This window comes from Mus caroli, chromosome 5, assembly GCF_900094665.2.
Source record: "Mus caroli chromosome 5, CAROLI_EIJ_v1.1, whole genome shotgun sequence".
Taxonomy (NCBI): domain Eukaryota; kingdom Metazoa; phylum Chordata; class Mammalia; order Rodentia; family Muridae; genus Mus; species Mus caroli.
Genome location: NC_034574.1, coordinates 93,400,837 through 93,419,401, shown reverse-complemented (window position 1 = coordinate 93,419,401; position 18,565 = coordinate 93,400,837). Strand labels below are relative to the sequence as shown.

At 42.5% G+C, this 18,565-nt stretch overlaps 1 protein-coding gene across 13 annotated transcripts in view; it reads left to right on the top strand.

Moving 5' to 3' along the window:
• The window catches only part of Lin54 (lin-54 DREAM MuvB core complex component), a 59,801-nt gene that overhangs the window by 9,102 nt on the left and 32,134 nt on the right, over positions 1-18,565 (top strand). For 6 of the 13 annotated variants that reach the window (XM_021163109.2, XM_021163108.2, XM_021163110.2 and 3 more), the window contains 2 exons: positions 9,565-10,280; positions 15,017-15,140. In XM_021163109.2, the coding sequence (XP_021018768.1) occupies positions 9,597-10,280; positions 15,017-15,140 (808 nt within the window). In that variant the 5' untranslated portion in view covers positions 9,565-9,596. Of the gene's footprint in view, positions 1-7,859; positions 7,892-9,564; positions 10,281-15,016; positions 15,141-18,565 lie in introns of those variants that run through there. The other 7 variants (XM_021163112.1, XM_021163111.2, XM_029477521.1 and 4 more) reach the window with 3 other exon arrangements.

Genomic DNA, 18,565 nt, shown 5'->3' with positions numbered 1-18,565 from the left:
GACCAGGCTGGCCTCGAACTCAGAAATCCGCCTGCCTCTGCCTCCCGAGTGCTGGGATTAAAGGCGTGCGCCACCACGCCCGGCTTGTCCTGTGCTTTCTAATAGAAGAGCATCACCCTTTAAAGCATCAGAGACAGAGTGCACAGAAGAGACACAGTAGTCAAAGCCACTGTCACATTTAGGAACTTGAACACCCTCTCTCAGTGGTCGCTAAAACAGTAGAGCAGTTGGCTTTTCGTTTTTTCTCATTCAGCAAGTTGCTTTGCTTTTTTCCTTGCTATAGATGCCAGGTTCACCTGGCACTCAGCTGACTCTAGAGTTCTGGGGTTACACGAATAACTGTACCACCATGCCTGGCTAAGCATAAGTGAGGATGTGGGCTCTTCAAATAATGCTTAAAACCAACCTGACCTAACATTTATGGACAACTCCCTTCTGTAACTTCAGAATGAGAGTTCAAGTGCACTAGTGAAATGTTCACCAGGACGGATCATAACCAACTCACTCACAGCTGTCTTAGCTCAGATTATGGGAATGCTAGAGCTATCTTTTGGCAACAGAAGAGTTAAACTAGAAATTGATATAAAATACATAGAAATCCCAATGGTTAGGTATTAAGTGCTCTCTACTATTATCTGTGAGTGGAAGATGAAGTCCCAAGGGCTATCGAGGTGAATACATAATAGTAACACTGACCTTAGCGGAGGGCACTTAAAGTAGCACCGGAGTTCCTCTTGTTAGTGTTCTCCTTTTCCTTTTCCTTGTCTTAATGGCTTAGTTAGGTAGAGAGGGCTTGACCGTCAGTCCTCGTGCCTTGAGAGCTGTAATGCTGGGAGCCCGTGTGACCTTCAGCATGTCTGGGTTGTCCAGTTCCTTGCCTTTTGAGTATTTTCTTGACACTTTGGGGAAAGAAGAAAACAAAGCTGTGTAGTGCTCTGAACCACAGCTTGAAAAATTATGTCTTTCTGGAGAAGTCAGATAGCAAACATTTAATTTTACAGGCATACTTTTAGAAATGTAATTACAATAACAAAGATACCCTCGGGGAGAAATAACATTCTGGGCTTCTGGGCTGGGCTGCTGAGCCCTGATCCTTCTGGGCTGGGCTGCTGAGCCCTGATCCTTGTTGCCGTTTTAAGATTCTGGAAAAAGAAGGTCAGGTTACACCTGAAGCACTCAGAGGAAAGGAGGTAAAGCTAGCATGTAGCTAGGTAAAAATGAGAATTGAAACCGCTAGCCAGGTTAACTATGAAAAAGGGGTAGGAAACAAAACACCAGTGGGAGGAATGAAGAGAGGACATGCCTACAGAGCCTATAGACTATTATACATAACTTTAATTATATATACACTTACATATAATTATATAGTGCTGATAAATTTGGCAAGAAGAAATAGACAAATTCTTTAGAAACAGAAACTATCAAATACTAAAGGTGAAACATAGAGAGTTGAACAAAGATATTAAGTTTATAGGTTTCAAAAGCCTTTTTGTAAGCCAGGAGCAGTGATTCCTTTCTATAGAAGCTTGGCAGGCTGAAGCAGGGTCACTGGAGGCCAGTGTGTACAAAGTGCATATAGGACCTTGTCTCTAGAATAGAAACAAGAGAAAGCTTCCTATAAGCTCTGTGTCTTCACTGATAAATTCTAAGGAACATGGAAGAAGGAAGTAGACAGTTCTGGGCACACTTTTCCTGAGCAGGGAATGTGCCCACTTCGTTCTTATCAGGCTAGCGTCATTTCCAGGTAGATGTTACAAGAAAACTACAGGCCAATACCTTTCATGAATGTCGACAACAATACTTGTTAGCAAAATATTAATAAATCCAGCAGTTAACACAATATGTAATACATGATGGACGAGAATGTAGAACTGGATTGGTAATAAAAATTAGTTTAACTTGCAGACTAAAGTAGAAAACCATCTAATTTTTTGGTAGTTATAGAAAAAGCAAATGACAGAATTAAACGTGTGTGTGTGTTTTCCTAGAAATTGAACATTGGGCCTCATATAAACTAGGCCAGTGTTCTTCCAATAAGTTATGTTTCCATCCTTGCCCCTCTTTTGAGAGTGGGTCTTGATATGTATATAGGTGTTAATCGCTCTTCTGTTGCTGTGATAAAATACCATGACCAAAAGCGACCTAAAGAACCTTCGGGTTGTGGTTCCAGAGCAAGACTCCACTGTGGCAGGGAAGACATGGCACAGGAACACGGAGCTGGTTGAACACATTCCTTCCATTTACAGGGAGCATGGAGGGCAGGAAGGAGGATGTGGCTGCTTGAGGAGGCCTCAGCATCCTTCTTAGGGACGTGCTTCCTCCAGCAAGGCTTCACCTGTAAACGTTTCTATAATCTCCTGAACAGCCCAACAGCTGGAGATGCAGTGTTCATATGTGAGTCTGTGGGGGCCACTAATTTAAACCACTACCCAGGTTAGCCTTGAACTCACAATCCTGCCTCCACCTCCTAAATCTGTAGGTTATGCACATGAACCTCCATTCTTGAGTTCATTTAATTTTTTTATGGTTGTATTCATTTTTATTTCATATGTATTAATGTCTTGCCTGTGTGTATGCCTGTGTACCACATATGTACAGTGCCTTCAGAGTCTAGAAGAAGGCATCAGATCTCCTGGGACTGGAGACAGCTCATATGGTCCAATGCTTTTTAACTGCTGAGCCATTTCTTTATGTCAAGTTTATTTTTTAATTTATTTTGTTTGTTTTCTTTTCAGAATAGGCAAGATGGCTTTGCTGATAATGGTGCCTTTGGCCTACATTCAGTCCTAGTGATTGACATGTTGGAAGGAGCCAACACTCGCCCTTTGCTCTCCGTCCGACTCTACACTTGCACCACTGTACTTGTCCAGCACCCCACAAATGAAAGCATACATCTGTATTCATCTACATATCTGTATCTGTGTTCAGATGATCATTTGAAAGAGTGAAAACAGTGAAAGCTAACCCTTTCAGTTTGTTAAAGGAAGCCTGAGAAACCTACAGATAAACAGATGATACCAGGAAGCAGGCAAAGATGTCTGTTTTCATTCTGTTAAGTCATCATTTTGTGTGACATCTCAAGTAAATATAGAAAGGCAAAGGAAATACAAGGCGTGCAGATTAGAAAGGAAGAATTGGAGCCGGGCATGGTGGCATACTCCTTTAATCCCAGCACTCGGGAAGCAGAGACAGGTGGATTTCTGAGTTCGAGGCCAGCCTGGTGTACAAAGTGAGTTCCAGGACAGCCAGGGCTATACAGAGAAACCCTGTCTCGAAAAACCAAAAAAAAAAAAAAAAAAAAAAGGAAGGATTGCAGTTATTACTTGCAGACAAGTATTGATGAACATTTTCAGTAATCTACATTGCAAGCTACTACAGTGAATACGTGGGCTTAGGATGCAGGGTGCATGGACAGTAATTAAAACTCAATTCTATCTCAGTATTAATGATAGACACTTGGGAAGTAGGGAACATCATTTATAGTAGCATAAAAACAGTACTTAGGGGTAGACTGAGCAGCATCAGAGGTATACACTTGGAGTATGAAATGTTGATGGGTAGATATGCTTTTGCGAGCCTACTCTGGGGTCTTTGCATTTCTGTATGAGCTACAAGGGAGACAGTGGCAGCTCTGTGTGTATGTGTGACAGACAGACAGGCAAAAAGCTTTGTCTCAGACTCAGGACTATTGTGTTTGGGGGATGAAGCAGTAACTGGTACTGTGTTTCCTTGCTTGCAAATAGCCTATTTAAAAAACCAAACCTCCCACCTCAATTTGGGCTTTGGCTTCTGAAAAGGGGAAGGAAGGACATGGTTCTTGTGGGCTAGGTTACAGGCTGTGAAAGATTTTCTGGGCAATGAATACTCATCTGTGAGGTAGACAACTTGGGCAAGAGAGTTTTACCTGTTAGATCATATTTAGAGGCTCAGCTGACAAGTGTAATCGACTAGATGATGCTAGTTATTGTACACACTCAAGCCCATGCCCTTTGCTGAAAGGCAGTGTGAGTGGCTGCTGAGTGAAGGAACCCTCAAAACTTGGAGGGTGGGGATTTCCACAGGACGGCAGCGAGGGAGGATATGGAGCTGTGTGGTGGTGAAAACCGCAGGACTTGGTTGGGCTACAAGAGGAGTCCTTAGGATTGGAAGAAATGCCAAGGTGTGCTTATTAGTGTGCAGCCACTAGCTCCATCTGTGTCTTGACCTGAAGACCAAAGTTCATGCCTATGCGTCTGTGCACCATTTTGCACATTGTAAAGAAGAAAAGAAAATCACAGTTGGACTACTGTAAGTCAGGCCCTTCTGTGCTATTCACCTGTGGCATCCGAGAATTGCAGCGTAGGCCTTCCTCACATGTGTTTTGAGACTGATCTTTGCTGTTGCATTCATTACTAGCTCCCTTCCTTTTGACTGTTAAATAATATTCTCCTGCACAGATCTCCCACACTTTGTATGTCCATCCGCTTACTAACCGTCATTTGAACTTTCTCAGTTTGAATGTTATGGATAATGCTGCTATAAACACTAAGTTCAAGGTGTTATGACTACGTCTTTCCATTTCTTTTCAATAACTAGATATAGAATTGCTAGGTTTATTTTAAAGATTTATCTTTATTTTATGTGTGTGTGTGGTTTGCCTGCATGGATACACCATGTGCATGCAGTGCCTGTGGAGGCCAAAACCCACTGTTGGATCCCTGGGCCTAGGGTTGGAGATGACTGTGGCAGCATGTGGGTGCCGGGACTGAATCCACATCCTCCCAGTAGCCATCTCTTCGGCCCCACTGAGGTGGGGCTGGGGGGACATGAGATTGCAGTTCAGATTAGCTTCATTCTGGCTACGAATGACTTTGAACTTCAATCCTCCATCTCCTAAATGTTAGAATTACAGGTGTGCTGGTTTGTTTGGTGCTGGGCATAAAACCAGGGCTTCATGACTAAGCAAATATTTAAAAAAAAAAACCACATTGTAATTTTTTGTTTTTGAGAAAGGCTCTAATGTAGACTGGGGTGGGGGAGCTTGAACTTTCTTTGTAGACAAGAAGGACCTTGAGTTACTAATCTTGCCTCCACCTCCCAAGTGCTGGGCTCTTTGGCCTGTATCCACCCTTGGGTGTATGTGGTTCTCAGGACTGAGTCAAGGGCTTCGTGTTAGGAGGTAAGCACTCTGTCACCTGAGCTGCTTCCTGTGTAACTCACTACACATGAAACTTGGCTGTGTAACTCACCCACTGGCCTCTCACATGCTGGAACTAAAGCGTGAGCTACCATGTCAGCCAGCCTCTCTATATATGTTTAAACAATGAACTGAGTTGCTCTGTCTTCTTTTTAAAAAAGTAGTACCAGCGGTTGAATGTAGCGACTTGACATGCTACAGAAGAGTTGTTTTGATTTACCAAGTTATATCTCCAGTCCCTTCTGCATGTTTTTCTTTCTTCTTCTTTTTTTTTTTTTTTTAAGATTTATTTATTATATCTAAGTACACTGTAGCTGTCTTCAGATGCACCAGAAGGCGTCAGATTTCATTATGGATGGTTGTGAGCCACCATGTGGTTGCTGGGATTTGAACTCAGGGCCTTCGGAAGAGCAGTCGGTGCTCTTAACCACTGAGTCATCTCTCCAGCCCAATGCATGTTTTTCTAAAGTGTGTTTCCTGTTTCAGTAGGTGAGATTTCAGTAACTGAGATCATCATGTTAAGTGAAATAAGCAAATCAGAAAAACAAGGACATTTCCTGCAAATGAAGAGGACTCTATTTTTCTCCTGTACTTACTTGCTTGTCTCACTCCACCACTGACAACTGCAATAATAATGCAAACTCATGTGTGTGCGCGCGTGTGCGTGCGTGTGTGTGTGCGTGTGCATGTATGTGTGTGTGTGTGTGCACGTCTGTTAATAGCATGGTGGTATATGTCTGTATTGCAGCATTTGGGAGATAAAGGTCAGGGATTCAAGGCCAGTGTTTTCTTTTTGGATGCTAGCTTTTAGAATTGTTATTGTGCTGAATGGGTCCTTTACAGATGCTGAAAAATCATTGGTCTCAGTCATTTGTAGCTGGAAGCAGAGAAGTGGAGCAGGGTACAGGCACTGGACAGAGCCAGAGCCACAGACACTCCTGAACCAGCTGCATGGACTCTGAGGTTTACCTGCACTCACTGCACAAGCTCCCTCTACCACACACAGGAGCCCCACACACAGGAGCCCCACACACAGCACAGTCTCCACCACACACTGGCTAAAGCTTCACGCATAGCACAGCCTCCCCACACACAGGAGCCCCGCACACAGCACAGTCTCTGCATTTCTCCTACTACAAATTGTTACATTAATCTGGGTGTCTGTATCCACAGAACCATGAAAGTTTGGCTTGTTCCTCTCTATATATTGAAAAGAAATGGAAAGACGTAGCCATAACACCTTGAACTTAGTGTTTATAGCAGCATTATCCATAACATTCAAACTGAGAAAGTTCAAATGACGGTTAGTAAGCGGATGGACATACAAAGTGTGGGAGATCTGTGCAGGAGAATATTATTTAACAGTCAAAAGGAAGGGAGCTAGTAATGAATGCAACAGCAAAGATCAGTCTCAACACACATGTGAGGAAGGTCTACGCTGCAATTCTCGGATGCCACAGGTGAATAGCACAGAAGGGCCTGACTTACAGTAGTTCAACTGTGAAACTCCCCTTACCACCACCTTTTTACTATAGTGGTTCTCAACCTTCCAAATGCTTTGATCTTTTAATGCAGTTCCTTGTGTTATGGTGACCCCAACCATGAAGTAGTAGTAGTAGTAGTAAAAATAAATAATAATAATAATAGTGTAGGCTTACATGTTTTGCAGCCTACTTTAATAAGGGTTCAGGCCCTCTCTAGCCCCCCCCCCCGCCCCCCCCAGCAGAGGCAGTGGAAGGAAGAGTCCTTAGGATGGGAGTGGACCTGTGAAGCAGTAGCTCTCTGGGGCGAGCTTGATCTTCTTTGGCTGCATTTAGTCCCATAGCAAACACCAAATACGACTCAGCAGCAGGCCAGTCCTCTAGGCTTGCGGACACCAGGCACAAAGCAACAGCTTCTGTCTAGTCCTCTCAGCAGGCAGGCATGAACCAGCAGCTGTAGCTCAATCCTGAAGAAACCGCCAGGCTAGCCAACCGGCCTGAGGTGTGGCTGCTGAGGTGTGGCTAGCTGCCGCAGGAACCTCACCAGCAGTTCTTTAGCGAGTTTCTCTCTGGTGTTACCACTAGTGGAGATCCACAACACTATGTAAGGCAAACCAATATGTGTGTGTCTTTAGCAAAGAACAGTGAGGCAGAGCAAACCAAACCAAGGCTCAGTGCTCTTCTCCCACTGTCTGTGGAGTCGTATTTATACTCCTTCATCATGGGTGCTTTCACAGGTTTGCTATATCAAAACATCCTCTCACCTGTGTCTGCTCCAGCAAAACATCCATTTACCTGTGTGCCCCAGCAAAACATCATTTGACATTACTGACTTTCCAAAGAAACTAAGAATTATTTTGGTTTTTCGAGAGAGGGCTTCTCTTGTACCTTGGCTGTCCTGGAACGTAGATCAGGCTCACTATGAACTTAAGCGATCAGCCTCCACCTCCCCAGTGCTGAGAGTAAAGGCCTGGCTTCTGAATCTTAGTGCAAATCCCTAGCGTGTGAGCTATTGATGTGGGACTCCTGTGAAAGGGTAGAGCCTGACCCACAGGTGGAGAACCACTGCTTTACCACTGCAAAGGTGGGGCTGGACAGAGGGCTCAGGGGTTAAGGTTAAGAGTACCTATTGTTCTTCCAAAGAATGGGAGTTCATTCCAACACCCGCATGGAGTGACCCACAACCGCCTTCTTTTCTCTGCAGGGGTCTGCTGCTCTGCTGTCTAGTTGTTTGGTAGGTGTTTATAGTTTTGATCTTTAACTCTGATAGTTCTTCTGGGGCAGCGTTCTTATGTTGAGGAGCGTCTGTACAGCATTCCCTATCCATGAAGATCTAGTATGAGCAAAACCGCAAGCTGTTCTGAAGGACAGCACGCTAGTAGTGTGGGCTTTTAGGACAGGGAGTTGACCCAGAAGGACCAGGCCTGTTGTGTTGTCCGTTTAAAACAACAGTGGTAAAGTGTTGATAGTACTATAGTTTCGCAATTAAAATGGCTAACTTTGGAACCATACAAACCAGGTTTCTGTCTCTCAAATTTGAAACAAACTCAAATTCTGTCTCTACCATTCACTAGTTGCTTAGGGCGATTATTTAACCTTTCTCATCTGTAAAGTAGGCGTGATAATGTTGCACATATCGGAGGATGGGGAGGAGAATTATATCATGCTTTCAATAGTATCTTCTCAGTACTGATGCTTTTTCTGGCAGCAGCAGTATTTGCCATTGCTCCTAAGTACAGTGTACTGTTTGCAGTTGTTCCACTTTTGTGTGTAACACCTGCTGCCCTGGAACTTGCTCCTCAGCCTCTCCAGGGCCGAGCTTACAGTTCAAGCCACCGTGCCAGCTGTACGTGCTGCTCTTCATTTTAGGATGGTTGTGTTTTAAAGAAGGTCAAGTGGAAGCCGGGCATGGTGGCGCATGCCTTTAATCCCTGCACTCGGGAGGCAGAGGCAGGCGGATTTCTGAGTTCGAGGCCAGCCTGGTCTACAGAGTGAGTTCCAGGACAGCCAGAACTACACAGAGAAACCCTGTCTTGAAAAACAAAAAACAAAACAAAAACAAAACAAAGAAGGTCAGGTGGAGGTGGGGATGCTCCCTGCAGTCCTAGTACCCAGGAGGCTGAAGGATTAAAGGGCAGGCTGTGCTAGGAGGTGAGAGGATACTATGTCTCCAAAAGAAGAAAAGTAAGAGCTGCTGATTAGGATCTAAAGGATTTTCCAAGTGCTCTGAGCAAACAGTAGTTTTTCCTGGTACATGCCACTCTGTCTTTATTACAATGCTGATACTGGACACCACTCCTTTGTTGGAAGTTCTAAAGGATTTTTAGCGAAAAGCATTTAGGCTGATTTGTTCATAAGCTAAACTTATTTTTTTCCTTGATGGGGGCTGGTTATACATCCTTTTTTTATTTTTTATGTGTGTTTTGCATGCATGTATGTATGTACACTGTGTGCATGCCTGGTGTTTGTGGCAGTCAGAAGAGGGCATTGAGTCACCAGGAACTGGATGCAGTTCCAGAATGTTCTAAGCCACCATGAGAGTGCTAGAAACTGAACCCTGGTCCTCTGCAAGAGCAACAATTGCTCTTAATTGCTGAGCCATCTCTAGACTTATATAATCTTGAATAGTTTCCCCTTTGACACTTTAAATGGCAGAGGATTTGAAAATCCAAAGAAAAATTCCTTTATAAGAAGCTACTTGATTAGACTTGGGCCACATAGTCCATTTGATCTCCATGAAGTGGATTGATCTAGAAACTCCTTTACTACTTAGTGAATCTTTATAAATAGGGTAATGCCATTTGTAGATAGGGCATTGATATATTTTGTTATTTACATTTTTCTTGAGTGTATTTTTAAACAATCTCCTTCAAAGCCTGGTAACGTGTTTTTCCGCTTTTCTTGCAGCACCTGGGCATCTCTGTAGAAGCGGTGCGATCATGGAGGTGGTGCCGGCCGAGGTGAATAGTTTGCTTCCAGACGACATAATGGACACTGCTATAACTTTAGTGGATGAGGATAGTATTGAGGCTGTAATTGTGTCATCCCCAATTCCCATGGAGACAGAGCTGGAAGAAATTGTCAACATAAATTCTACCGGTGACTCTACAGCCACGCCCATTTCCACGGAACCAATCACAGTGTACAGTAACCACACTAACCAAGTTGCAGTGAATACCACAGTTTCTAAAGCAGATTCTAATACCACAGTGAAACCAGCATTTCCAAGTGGCCTTCAAAAACTTGGTGCTCAGACTCCTGTGACTATATCAGCCAATCAGATTATTTTAAACAAAGTATCACAGACATCTGATCTTAAACTTGGCAATCAGACCCTTAAACCAGATGGACAGAAGTTAATATTAACAACTTTGGGCAAGTCTGGTTCACCAATTGTTTTAGCACTACCCCATAGCCAACTACCCCAGGCTCAGAAAGTTACAGCTCAGGCCCAGCCAGGAGATGCTAAGTTACCACCGCAGCAAATTAAAGTAGTTACCATTGGAGGGAGGCCAGAGGTGAAACCTGTCATTGGTGTCTCAGCACTGACCCCAGGAAGTCAACTGATTAATACTACAACTCAGCCCTCTGTGTTACAGACCCAACAGTTAAAAACAGTACAGGTAAAAACAAAAAAGGGCATATTACTTAAAATGCATGTTAAAAAGTTAAACTGATGCAAAGTTGTGTTTGTAGGGTTGTTAATTGCCTAACTTTTAATGAATTCTTTTCAATGTTTTAAGTAATTGTGTGGATTTGTTTTGTTGTTAAATTTGATATGTCTAATGCTCATGAAAATTTTTTACCAGAGAACTTATAGCAAACTAAGTTTGGTTTACTTTCATATCGTGTATTTATAGCCTTTTATGCATTTCATGCATACTGGCAGTTTGGCTCCAGAGTATTATTGGCTGGCATAAAGATGTCCAACTTACTGCAAAGCTATCATAGCAATCCATCGTTTTTTCTTTTTTCTTGGTTGATTAATGACTACAGAGTAGTAAACTTTGCTGTTCTGAGAACCCCGTGGAGCCACAGTGCTCACAGTGTTTGTCTCTTGTTTGAAACTTCCTGTCCATCCCCACTGTTCATGTTTGGAATGTGAGGAAGACACTGACTGGAACGGAGCAAAGTGCATTGTGAGTTGGACTGCTGGGTTTCAGTCACCTCTGTGGTAGCTGTAGGCTGTGGGACTGTGGTTAGTTTGCTCTCTCAAGTTTTTACCTTAGCTTAACATGGCTACTTGATCTTTTAAAACAAACCAAAATATAGTATTATATACTTCTCAAAAATACATCAAGGGCCCTTCAGAATAGAACTTAATAATACGAACAGTATAATAAAAGATCACCAGGGCATACATGAAATTTTTTCAGTTTTTGATGGCCCCAAAAGCCTCTTTAGTCCTTACAGCACTGAGAAATGCAGTGATTTCGTTAGAGGGAAACCACAGTACATTTCCTGTTTGGAAGAGTTGTCTTTGAAAAGAAACCAGGTGGCAGCCAGTCGTGGCTCCCCCCTTAACCTTTAACTCCAGCTCTCATGAGGCAGAAGCAGGCATATCTCTGGGTTCAAGGCCAGCCTGGTCAACAGAGAGAGTTCCAAGACAGCCAAAGCTATACAGAGAAACCTTGGGTGTGGGGTTGGGAGGAGAGACCAGAAGGCATGAGACAGAGTAACAAAGAGAGGGGTGTAAGGGGTAGGAAAGGTGGGAGAGCTTCGTCCTCTTAGCTGGCATTATGTTCAAGGTTTGGTTATTGTTTTGGGAAAGAATTAGAAACTATTCTCATGAGCTTTGTGATAAGAAGGTTACCCTTTGTCAAGCCTTGTAACCTGCAGTTTCCTTCCTCTTACTGTTTACCAGTTGATGCACCTTGCTTCCTCATGGTTGTCTCCCCTCACTTTAATTGGTTAATCTTTGCTGAGGCACTCATGAATGAGATCGCTGTGAAGCATCCAGTCCTGAGTATATTTAGACCTGTTGTGATTGGCCATGGTGATGGGTCATCATGTTCTCAAGGAACAGGTGATAGAAACCAGAATGCCATCTCTTCACTTCTGAGAGTGGTGTATAAACCATCCACTGATTTCTTACTTTAATTTCCTAAGCATTGACAATAAAAGACTCGGGTATAATACTCATTTATTCTATTGTTGTTGGCTTCATCAGATCTGATTCCATTTGTCTTGCTTATACCAGAGCCGGGCATGGAGGTGCGTGTCCTCCGCACTCAGGATAGTCTGTGATAGTCTGGTCTATATACTGAGTTCAGCCAGGGCTCCATAGTGAGACGCTGTCTCACACAACTCAGAAACAAGCAAACAATCAACAACGGAAAGCCAAAGAAATCTATTGAGAATATTTTCTAAGTATACAGTTGATTTTTAGGTAGCTCAGATCTTTCTAACTCAAAAGCAACTTATGAAAAACTTTGAAAAAAATAAGTTAGTAACTACACATCTATAGTTTTCTACATTAGGCCCCATGATATTTGGCTTCTTTTGAGGAATTTAAGTATACAAATCTACCCCACCCATAGCCCACAGCATTGTTGTTATTTATTATTATTATTTTGTTTTTTTGTTTTTGTTTTTTTAGAGATAGGGTTTCTCTGAGTAGCCCTGGCTATCCTGGAACTCACTCTGTAAACCAGNNTGGCCTCGAACTCAGAGATCTGCCTGCCTCTGCCTCCCAAGTGCTGGGATTAAAGGCATGTGCCATCACCGCCCGGACAGCATTATTTTAAATTTAGTCAGAGTGCTGTAGAAATGGCTCAGCGGTTGAGAGCACTAACTGCTCTTCTAGAGGTGTTGAGTTCAATTCCCAGCAACTGTATGGTCGCTCAGAACCCTTTGTAATGGGATCCAATGCCCTCTTTCTGATGACAGCTACAGTATACTCATGTACACAAAATAAATAAATCTTTTAAAAATGAGATCTGACTCCCTCTTCTGGAGTATCTGAAGACAGCTACAGTGTACTTACATGAAATAAATAAATAAATCTTTAAAAAAAATGTAGCCAGATTACTGAGGCTGTTAGAGTATGGACAGCAGGCAAGAATAAAGGAGCTCCAATTTCAAGCGTAATGAAAAAGGTCACTGTGTCACAGGCAGCGATAGTGGCATACACACGATAGTGGCCCTCATGATAGCAGTATAGTTATCCTTAATTTCAAAGAGCTAACCATAATAAGTAGCTAGCAGTCTAAGCAGCAGAGCTCCTTAGTGACCCCTGAGTGTGTCCCACATGATGCTGAAAGTTATTCAATGAGTTATTGGCTGACTTTTCTACCTTATTTGTAAGGTTTCTTTTTTTTTTTTTTGACTTAATCTGCTTATATAAATTTATTGAAAGTGACTTTAAAATTTTTAAGTTATTTGCTTTTGTATTATGTATTGTGTGTCTGTCTGTCTGTCTATCTATCTACGTGTATGAATGTTTTACCTGAGGGTGTGTGTGTGTGTGTGTGTTATATACCATGTGTGTTCCTAGTTCTTGGAATGTGCAGAAGACATCAGATCTGAGTCTGGAGTTGCAGAAGAGCTGTGTGGGTGCTGGGCGCAGAGCCTGGGTCCTCTGTGAGAGCAGTAAGCGCTCCTAGGTTACTGAGCTTGTGCGTGCCAGGCAGGCACTCTAGCAAACGAGCATAGCCCAGGCCAGCTCCCTTCCATTCCTAAGCTACCCGAGAACAACAGTAAGTAAAGAATCATTTTCAAGGGCATGCACAGTATCACATAACATAAGAACAGGTGTGGTGGTGTGTGTCTGTGACCCCCATGCTTGGGAGGTAGAGGCAGAGGAAGAGACTGAAGGAGGTCAAGGCCAGCTGGGCAATGGGAGGCCTTTTTTAAGAAAACCTATGGTTTCTTAATGGATCTGGAAATCTTTATTTTTAGCAGTGCTAAAGGGACACTACTGTAAGAACAAACGAGAGTGTTCATTTGAATAATTAATGTGCTTTTGGTTCCATTGTTTAGATCATTTTCCTGTTTGCTAAGTGTATAGCACATGATGGTGAAAGTCAGGAAGAGGGGAAATACTTTGAAGTCTCACTTTCTAGCTAAGGGTCTGTGTTTCTAAGACTCGCCACCTCTGTGGTCACTAACTCAATGTGTAGACGTTAAAATGTGTAGAAATTCCACCTTGCTTTAGAGCTTTACTGAGCACACTGGGGTATTTCCTTTTGTGTCTCTAGGGTATACCAACTTTCTAAAGTAGAGTTCATTTACTCAGGTATTGTCATGGTGTGCAAGCTGATTGTATTGATACCACCAGTGGATTCCTTGTGAAGAAATGATTTTATCTCATAGGTATTTGTGTTACTGATACGTTCTGAGTGTAAGAACACAGCACTGTGAGCGTAACTGTGTGCTGTCTGCAATTTGAGCACATAAAGCTGGTATTCAGCTGTGATCAATTCTGTTTCTGATGTATTGCTAATACTCATGTTAGTCTTGTTTATTTATGTGAGTCATCTCCAGTAATAAACAATACTTCAGGGTCTCAGTGTACATTTCTGCCAAAAGATAAAATCTCTAATGTTCCTCACACACTAAGCTCTGAGTTTTTGCCAGGTAAGTTTTTGCTCCTGCCTTTTAGCAGAAGGTCTTTGCATTTGGTGACAGTTGAAGTAGAAAAACATTGAGCTTTGAGTATGGTGGCTTGTACCTGTAATCTCTACACTTGGGAGTGAAGGCCTGACATTAACTGGGTCAGCCCCTCTCCTGGTATGTATGTGTGTGTGTAGCTCTAAGTCTGCTTAGCATGGTAGTTCTTATCTGTAATCTCAGTATTGAAGAAGCTGAGGCAGGGTTATTACCTTGAGTTCAAGACCAATTTGCAGTTCTTAGCTGATGAAAGAGAATGTATCCCAAACATGTAAAAAAGAGAGAGAAAGAGAAAAGAAGGACAATGTAACTGTAAAGTTGTAATTTACATTGGGTTCCAGGTAAATGTGGTCATGTGTATGTGTGCAGCAGTGCCTCATTATTCGTACTGTATTTTTAAAACTCCTTCTTTTTATTATTGAATAGCCTAGTTGGAAAACTAATATTGTGTGTCAACTCTCATTATTAAACATTATTACTATTAAACTTTACTGTTTTAACCATCAGAGTGTTTCAGAGAGACTAGGGATTTATTGGAAAGTAGAGGTGTAAGGACACATGCTCTTATACATAATGATCATATTAATATTTTGGTGAGTGGATTTATTTTAAATGTTTTATACTTTAATATATAGATATACTTGCTCAATGACCTGACTTTACTGTACTACTGTGTATGAATGCTGTCTCATTTTACTGCACACATGTTTTATGGAAACAGATATCTTCATGGTTATTTATGTTTCAGATTGCTAAGAAGCCTCGGACACCAACTTCGGGTCCAGTGATCACGAAGCTGATTTTTGCAAAACCAATAAATAGCAAAGCAGTTACGGGACAGACAACTCAAGCATCTCCACCCGTCGTCACAGGTTATCTGTCCTTATAGTTTGTCAGCCTTGTGTGTGTGTGTGTCTGTCCTAGATTTAGAAAAGGTTCTCTGTCACTTTAAAATGTTTTAGCATGGGCTGGAGAGATGGCTCAGTGGTTAAGAGCACTGACTGCTCTTCTGAAGGTCCTGAGTTCAATTCCCAGCAACCACATGGGGCTCACAACCATCTGTAATGGGATGCCCTCTGGTGTGTCTGAAGACAGCTACAGCGTACTTACATATAATAAATAAATAAATCTTTAAAAAAATGTTTTAGAATAATTATAGCTTATTTGTTTGGAGTTTTGTACTCTTTTTTTTTTTAATTGAAATCTTTTTTTATTCACTATATTTTGATCGTGGTTCCCCAGTTCCTCTCCAGCTCCTCCGCTCAGCTCCTCTCAGATCCTCTCCCCACAACTCCAGTCTTCTTTCTCTCTCTTAGAAAACAAATAGGCTAACCAGGACAAAGAGTAAGACAGCAAAGAGAAAGCAGAAGAAACACACAGATTCATACACAGAAAAAACAAAACCTATAAAAGCACAAAAAAGTGGGGCTGGAGAGATGGCTGAGTGGTTAAGAGCACTGACTGCTCTTTCAGAGGTCCTGAGTTCAATTCCCAGCAACCACATGGTGGCTCACAACTATCTGTAACAGGATCTGATCTGTTTTTCTGGTGTGTCTGAAGACAGTGGCAGTGTAAATAAATAATTCTTAAAAAACACACACACAAAATAGTTAATCATAGCCCAGTTTCTCTGGCTTCACATGAAATTCTTTATGAATGGGAAATTGTCATGTTATCAAATACTTGTTATCAAAATATAACAGAATTTAAGCTTTAGTATGTCTACCAGCACTCCCCTTAATGCTACCCAGTTCCTTTTTGTTATATACTTTAAAATGTATCATTACAGGTAACTGTATCAATTCAGATATGTAGATTTCAAATGCTCTGTTAGGATTGTAGTAGTTCAGTAGAAAGGTTGTGCCTCAGGCCTTGATATCAGTTTACATTAATAAAAAACAACAACAAGATCCCCAGCTGTGCAGCTCTCCCTGACTGTCGTGGACTACTGTCATGGGTGCTGTTGTTCAGTCCTTGGGTCATTTATGGCATTTTGCAAGTTAGTCCTGGTGTTGCCTTGTAATTGCAGACAAAATGCTCAATATCTGTTCTGTCTCTAGAATTGTGTGCACTAAGTTTAGTTTGCAGAGGGGGTGAGAGTCAGGATCTTGCTCTGTAGCCCTGACTAGCCGGTGCCCATTCTGTAGCCCAGGCTGGCTTTTGACTTTACAGTGGTCTGCTGATACAGCCTCCCTAGTGCAGTGGGTGCTTTTCCAGAATGTCTTAAGATGGATTTACCAAGGTATACCTCATTTCTCTAAAGGACAGATTTGATCTTGTCACACCCTTGCTTAAAATATTCTTTGCTTGATTCATTTCTTGGCTTGGACCTGTCAGTATTAAGTTTACAGAGAAGAAGGAAAGACCTGACCTCCAGGGGGTCGTCATCTGACTTCTACACGCACCTGGCCTGTGAACAGCCGGACTGAGAACACACTAAATGACGAGAGAGTAAAAATAAGAGGAAAATCGAGCAGATTCCCTAGAAAACAAAAGCAACAACAAACCCCTGGATTCCAAGTGTGTCATGAAATATCCCAATGCAAACTGAGTGTAAGCTCTGATGTGCCTTCGAGGATTTGTGGGGCTCACAGGGCAACTTGAGGCAGTCTCCTCTCTCCCACCACGTGGGGTTTGGGGTCGTTGCCTCAGGCCTGGTGCAGGCACCTTTACCCACAGAACTATCTCAGCAGCCTTAATAGACCTTAGGAAGAAGTAACGCAATTACAGATGGAGCCCAGCGAGGGATCCAGGAGACCTAGTCATTAAATGGAATCACTTTCCACTGAGGGAGAAGGGAAAGCCTCAAGCATGTGACACCATCATACTCCAAGCTGACATTAAATATTGTAAATAATAGTCCTTAATATAAGGCTTGTAGACTGGGCCATAATTTGGTGATAAAGCACTTGCCTAGAGTGTTAGACCCTAGGTTTACTCTACAGTAACCTAGGCCTCTACCCCAAAACAGTGAAATCTGCGAACAGGAACATCGCCTGGCACCAATTCCTAATTCCCACCCTGGGGCACTGACCATGTGGCCATCTTGCCCAGTTCCTGAGTTTAGGGTGCTCCATACCTCACAGCCCCTCAGCTGGCCCACTGGGTAGCTCACAGGGTCGCAGCTCCTATAAGGGGCTTCTGCTTTCACTTTAGTCCTCCCCTGAGTGCCAAAGGGATGATCTCCAGTTGGTCTAAAGGCCGGAAGGCCCCCTCAGCAGCCTCGTTTCCCAGGGAAGCCCAGCTCACAGTGGCCGGCCGCCGTTGCTGTGGTAAGGAACAGTAGTAGCACAGTAGATGGGAGGCCTTGTAACATAGAAAGCCTGAAGGAAGGACGTCTGCTTTTAGTTTTCTTCCATATTTAGAATTTGCTTTAAAATGTAAATGCTTATTGTGTTGGCGTGTGGAAATCAAGGGCAACTTTGAGAATTTGTTTGCTTCCTTTCTCGGGTCATCAGGTGTGTGTGGGAGGCACTTTCCCCTGAGGAGCCATCCTGCCAGTTCTTTGCTTCAGAGTTCATTTTAAGTGCCCCCCCCCCAAGTATTAATTATCTTCAATAATTGAGATTGTCTGTAAGAGTTTGGAGAGGTGGCTCGGTGGGTAAGAGTGCAGCTTGGCTCCAGCAGCCACATATGGCGGCTCACATTAGGCCCTAACTCCCACCCTCCTGGGCCCCAGGGCACTGCACTCACTTGCACAAACCCATTCTTAGACATACACAAGGCTGGAGGTGTAACCCTTTGACAGCAAACCTGTGAACACATACACATGTGCATATAGTTTTTACTTTGTAAGGAAATTCACTTAATGAAATTTGATTACATCTTCAGTCAGCTTGAACAATCATTAGGTCGTGACCAATCTCATTTCATAAGCCCTCATCCCTCCATCTGAGTATTGTTATACAGCAATTTCTGATAGAAAGTATTTCCCTGTAAACATTTCAGCCTTAATCTATACCATAAATAAGTATATTTTCACAAACAACCATTAGAGTGTCAGTAACCACAATAACTAGTGACTTTCATGGTAGTTCCTAAATAGTATAAAACAGCACTGTCAATCACAGTTTAACTGAAGTAATTTGAATGTTAGTATTTTGAAATACTTAAAGTAATAGTGTTTTTATTATTGACTATGCTGTTTTCAATTTTTAAAAAGATTTTATTTGTTTTATATATATGAGTACACTGTAGGTGTCTTCAGACACTCCAGAAGAGGGCATCAGATCCCATTACAGATGGTTGTGAGCCACCATGTGGTTGCTGGGAATTGAACTCAGGACCTCTGGAAGAG